Genomic DNA, 5,839 nt, shown 5'->3' on the forward strand with positions numbered 1-5,839 from the left:
TTAGACAACCCAAAAATGTCCGTAATTCAGTGGATTTTATGAGTGTGATGTCATTAAATTGTGCATTACGATAACCTCAAGGTTTGACCAAAATGGCTACAACTCCATTTCTGGATGATGTGCTAAAAACTGTTATGAAAGGTGGCAGGTGGTGTGCATTCCTAGGGCCAAACTACTGATAACCCATTAATAACAGAGGTAATCACCAACTCACTGACAAAATCACAGCAATCCAAGCTGGTCTGTGAGAAAGAAATAGGAAGACACTAAATCGGTTTTTCTTATGCTCTGGTTGTTGATACTGTCTTATCATCAAGGGATGCAGGAAGACCAACCAACAAGCAAATAATGAGTAGAAAACAAAATAGAATTTAATGTGCAAGTAATCAACTTCACTTTGATAAGCATTAAAACGTTTTTCATACATTAACAGTTTGTGGCCCTGCTTCTGAACGCATCGTTGACAACGCAAACATGAGGATTAAATTAATGTTTGTGTCCAGATCTCACCCTGAACAGCCTTTGGAACGGTTCACTCTTACCGAGTCGGCACGACAGTTTCGATTTACAAAAACAGAAATATTTTAGCAGCATTACCTGGATTCAAGCACGGTAAGCATAAGATCTGTACCCAGACAGCACAGTGATATCCCCCCCACCCCCCTTAAAAAGGCACACTGGCCATCATATTAAGCAATTCATGATTCAAATTTGGATTTATACAAAAACAGCTTCTGTGCGGCAAATACTCACTGAGAAACACACAAGATTGCACAATAAAACCACTCAAGAGTTCCAACATCATTTACACACAGTTCCCAGACCAGACATTTATGGACACGCTTTTGAGCACAATAAAAAATGTTTATCTTCTTAGTCCAGCTACAAAAAACCAACACCTTTGTTGTTTATGTGACTTCATCGCTGCAGAAACACGTCGGGGACCATTTGAATCCAGGTCAGCAGAAGGCACTTTAGAATCTGGCTGCTGTGGCTGGAAGTGGATCTGCTCCTCACCTGCTTACAAGCAACAGACTCCTCCAGGACTCTTTAAGGCTACACTCCCATCTGTGCTGGGTCCACCTTACTCCAGTTCACACTGGTTCACTATCCAGAGTATCTGTGGGCATGACAGGCTGACCAGAATCTGTTTGCCCATGAGAAACTGAAGGCGGTTCTGAAACCAGTGTGGCGTTTGTCTTTAGACTGTTCGTGTCAGTCTGTGTGGACGGTCCTTGCTCTGCCGGCTGCACCGTCTGGACTGTAGGTCCAGGCTCGTTTGGTGGCGAGGACACTGGTTCAGCAGCCAGTGTGTGGCTGAACTCCACCGACTGCGTCAAATGTGAAGGGTCCCGGTGTTGTTGTAACGAAGGTTCGGATTTGTGCGTCGGCAGGTGCTGCGTGCACGGCTCAGTTTGTTTTTGTGGCCAATGGTGCGCACACCGAGAGTAATAAGGCAGGAACGGCCTCTCAGGTGCGCAGGTCCGCATGGCCAGGTAGGTGTGCATGAGCAGGTGTGGAAAACGGGACGTGAAGTACGAGACAAAGTCATCGGGGATGGAGCCCAGAGTCTCCTGCACCTCCGCAGGCAGCTCTCTGTAATGATGTTTCTGTGGAGGGAAGGTCAACTATGAATCTGACAGCTGGGGAAAGTTTCTTTTTAAAGAAAATGATGAATTAGCATGTGAGAATTCCCTCTTACCTTGTTTCTCATGGCACGCAGCAGGTCTCTGACTGAACCGCCCTTATAGGAGCGAAATTTCCGCAGATCTAAGAGAGACAGAAAGATGAAACCCACTATATTCATCAAAAATAAACTCACGATTCGTTTCAAACAGATTTATTGAACTAAACATTTTACATTAATACAGATTTTTGTCTTATTCTGTAAGTGAAACTTGGAGTGAGCAAAACAATAATGAAATAATAATAAATAAAAAAACATAACACATCAGATGCATAATATAATTTATTCATTGACAGATCCATCAATAAAAATAAAAACAAGAACTGGACTTAATTTTGAAAGGGACCTTTATTACTCCTAGATGCAGCCACACACCAAAAGGGAAGTTTGCACATTGCTTATTTTTCAAGTTTTCCAGCTCACAAGATTTACATTTCTATGGTGGCAGCCATCTTGGATTTGGACCTGGCAACCTTTAAACAGAAACTTTATTATGTGTAGATGCAGCGACGCACCAAAATGGAAGCTGGTACCTCACTTATTTTTCAAGTTATCATGCTCGTAACATTCACAGACGGATGAAGGGAATTTCCAAATCCCCATTTTTGCACTGTGACGGGGGACAAGTAGTAATATAAATAAGGAATGGAGTTTCTTAGCACCCACAACGAGCCTCTTACCTGTCTGCAGGGGGACTGTGATGTGCTCCCTCCAGTCACTCTTCACAACAGCCCTCCCTCCTCTCTCCAGCTGTCTCACGATTGATCCGTCCAGCGGCTCCTTTTCTATTCTGTCACTCACATCCTGCAAACAAACAGCAAAAAACATTGTAGATAAATACAAACAGCCAAAGTATCACACAGTGTGCAATGATCTCATTTGAAATATTTGTACCCTAAAATAATACATGCATACATTTGCAAATATAGAAGTGAAAACAAATCTACTAAACTAGAACATTTAGATCAAGAAGTTTAACAGTTTTTGAATTCTGTGTTCTGTAGTGGACTGTTTTCTTACAAACACATTGTCTTTGTTTAGTTATATGAAAATACTTTGCTTAAAAATTTTATTAAATTATTTTAGTTTTTTTCTGCAGTAATTAATAGATGTATAGTAACTTAAACTTATATATCAAAGCTAAATCTACAAAATACAAGTAAAATGGTCAATTTATTTCATTTTCAAGACGACTGATCATCTGTGTGCACCGAGTTTAAAACGTGACTAACCTGAAAGAACTGTAACTCTTTCTCCAGACTCCAGAAGAAAGGGTGCTTGAGAACACTTTCAGCTGAAGGTCTTCTTTGAGGATCCATGCTCAGCATCTGTTCTACTAGACTTTTAGCTACAATGTCACCTAGAGAGAAAACAAGCATGTACTTTTTGACAATGTGTTTGAAAGTGTTTATCAACAGTCTTAAATGTTCACTGCCAGAAAAAAAAAAAATCAACTTCATTAAATGAAAATGGTGCACGTTTTTGGGTCTTATATGTTGAAAAACAAAACAAAATACCATGCTTGTCACTTTGCAGATAGTCGAGGTTGTACGTGCCCAGCAGGATGTTGGCTTGTCTCTGCAGAGATTTGCCAAAGGGGTGTTTGCCCTGAGACACCACGTAGTAGAAGACACAGCCAGCAGAGAAAACATCAACTGCACAAGTCTGCAGGACACAAGAGAGCAGAACATTAGAGGCATCATTAGGCCATTTGATTTAGTACTACTATTTTAAGAGTTAACAATAACATCTCATCTACTGCAAATAACTGAGCAGGGCATTTCAGTGTTTCCCTTAACATTATACAAGGAGGGCACCCCGCCCGGTCAACAGGACCAAGTGCCCCACCCCCCGTTCCAACCAGCGCACACACGTGTCTCTCCGTCTCTCTCCCCGCCCCCCATCGACAAAAATCACGAGAGATACGAGCACCCTGCCAAGGCAAGTAAACTAGGGCAAACACTGCATCAGTGTTTCCCCTACCATTATATAAACAGGGCGCCCCGCCCCATCAACAGAACTGAGCGCCCCATTTACTGAACCCCCCCCGGTCAACAACTGTCGGTACTGATGTAGCGCGGGGTGCAATACAAATGCGCTAGCAAAGATGCTTCTGTCGACTGGCAGCAACGTAGCACAAAGCTAGCAGGCAGGCAACACAGATGTCACTCCGCCCCGCCCCCCAATCAAAAAAAAAATATATATATATATATATATATATATATATATTTTTTTTTTTTTAGGGGGAACACTGCTGCACTTATGTTTCTTATAAACCCTGACAACTAAAACCGCTCACATCAACTGTTACAAAGCTGCATCTTTATCACCGACTCACTGGATTGTCTTTGAAGTCCTCACTGAGAACCTCAGGAGCGATCCAACCCTCAGTGCCTGGAACCCCGGACCTTCTACTGAAGCTGTGACGCCCCACTGCGAGCTTCTTGCACAGACCGAAGTCGGAGATCATGGCCCGGACTCTGCCGTGTGCGTTGGGCATGGACACCAGAATGTTGTGGGGTTTAAGGTCTCTGTGGACTGGAGAAAAAGATAGTCATTAATAAACAAGGCCCAAAAACAAGGAGACTGAGGAAGTGTTTTTAATTTCAGTGATAAGTACCTATCTTAAGGGAGTGCAGGTGAACTAGTCCAGACATGGTCTGCTGCAGAAGAGCGACGGGTTCAAGTCCATGACGACTGAAATCCTTTATTTCCACGTACTAATTGGTGACAGACAATAAATTACAATTGAATACGGTGCAGGACTCATTCTAACGAGTTTCATGTAGCTCGTGCTCAGTTTAAAACGAAATGTTAAGAAGAAAAACCACACAAGGTTTTCTTAGAAACCATGAACCACCTCCTGAAGCGTGGCGGCACACAGTTCTATAGCGATGTACTGGAACTGCCGGTCTCTCTCGGTGCAGAAGTAGCGGATCACGTTTGGATGCTCATCAGACTCTCTGAGCAGCTGAACCTCTCGATCTGCGAAGCTGAAGCATTCTGGGAGAATCCTCTTCACCGCTACAGAACGGTTGTCAAACTGTCCCCTTGTGGAGGAATGATATAATCGGTTTGTTTTCGTGTTGTTTTAAACATTTAAAGCTGCTGGGGATGATTCACTCACTTGTAAACAATCGTCCCCTCAGCACCGTGACCCAAGACGTGTTTAGGATGGAACGTTATGTTCCCCACCCGGACAACATTGGAATCGTCCTCCGAGACGCCATCTTCATGCTCATTGGCTGAGCTCCCCAGCTCTGACACAGACATGTTGGAGTGGTTGGAGGCCCGGGGGGTGACGTTAGGGCTGCTGTGGTCCGAGCAATCGAAGCGAGCGCGGGTCACCTCCAAGTAGTCGCCGTCTGCAGGCCCCACGTCAGCGGGGGAGAAGGGCTGCTGCTTCTGGAGCAGCTCCAACCGTTCCTCCATCTGCCGCTGGAACTCCTGGTGCTGCAGCTGCTGCTGCTTGTGCACACTCTGAATAACGAGCACATTTACAGCTCAGAGGAAACAAAGCCTTGTGTCTGAAGTTTGTGGTACACCATTTAGTCTTATCCCTAACTTTCACAAGTGTATCATTTTATAAAGATGCACAAAAACATCTGTTTCCTCAGAATGACTTTAAACATTTAAATTCCTTCAACATAATTGTAAGTTAATGTTGCCGTTTCAAGTTGACCAATCACTGAAATTAATCTTTCACTAAATTTGTCAATAAAGTCTGTTCAAATTTATCTTCTTGCTCTGAAATGGAGTTAGCCAACAAGAAGTCCACATCTCAAAGTGTGAAGAAGCGTTAGCTAGGCCTGTCACGATAACAAATTTTGCTGGGCAATTAATTGTCTCAGAAATTATTGCGATAAACGATTATATTGTTTGAAATTCAACAATAATTAGTCATTATTGTTGAATTAAGAAGAAATGTTGGTTAATTTTTGAACGGTGAAAACAGGTTTTAAAGAGAAAGGGAGGGGTCAGTGAAGAGCACCGGAGTTGAGCCTTTTGTCATCCAGTGTCTTCAGTAGAAAGAGAGAGACGAAGAAATAATAATAATAATAATAATAATAATAATAATAATGTCATCACAATGTCAGCACTGTATGTTTCCATACAATGGCGAAATTAGTCTCTGCATTTAACCCATCCACC

The 5,839-nt window shown here is 42.8% G+C and overlaps 1 protein-coding gene across 1 annotated transcript in view; it reads right to left on the reverse strand.

Moving 5' to 3' along the window:
- Window positions 1-646: 646 nt before the first annotated feature.
- The window catches only part of LOC119420976 (serine/threonine-protein kinase/endoribonuclease IRE1), an 18,742-nt gene continuing 13,549 nt past the window's right edge, over window positions 647-5,839 (reverse strand). Inside the window, exons 13-21 of the mRNA XM_037688361.1 lie at window positions 4,815-5,167; window positions 4,548-4,737; window positions 4,308-4,407; window positions 4,026-4,225; window positions 3,205-3,352; window positions 2,920-3,047; window positions 2,368-2,491; window positions 1,703-1,770; window positions 647-1,610 (exon numbers count right to left, since the gene is read on the reverse strand). Of these exons, the coding sequence (XP_037544289.1) occupies window positions 1,095-1,610; window positions 1,703-1,770; window positions 2,368-2,491; window positions 2,920-3,047; window positions 3,205-3,352; window positions 4,026-4,225; window positions 4,308-4,407; window positions 4,548-4,737; window positions 4,815-5,167 (1,827 nt within the window). The 3' untranslated portion in view covers window positions 647-1,094. The remainder of the gene's footprint in view (window positions 1,611-1,702; window positions 1,771-2,367; window positions 2,492-2,919; window positions 3,048-3,204; window positions 3,353-4,025; window positions 4,226-4,307; window positions 4,408-4,547; window positions 4,738-4,814; window positions 5,168-5,839) is intronic.

The sequence above is a fragment of the Nematolebias whitei genome, chromosome 15, assembly GCF_014905685.2.
Source record: "Nematolebias whitei isolate Nwh7 chromosome 15, NemWhi1, whole genome shotgun sequence".
NCBI lineage: Eukaryota > Metazoa > Chordata > Actinopteri > Cyprinodontiformes > Rivulidae > Nematolebias > Nematolebias whitei.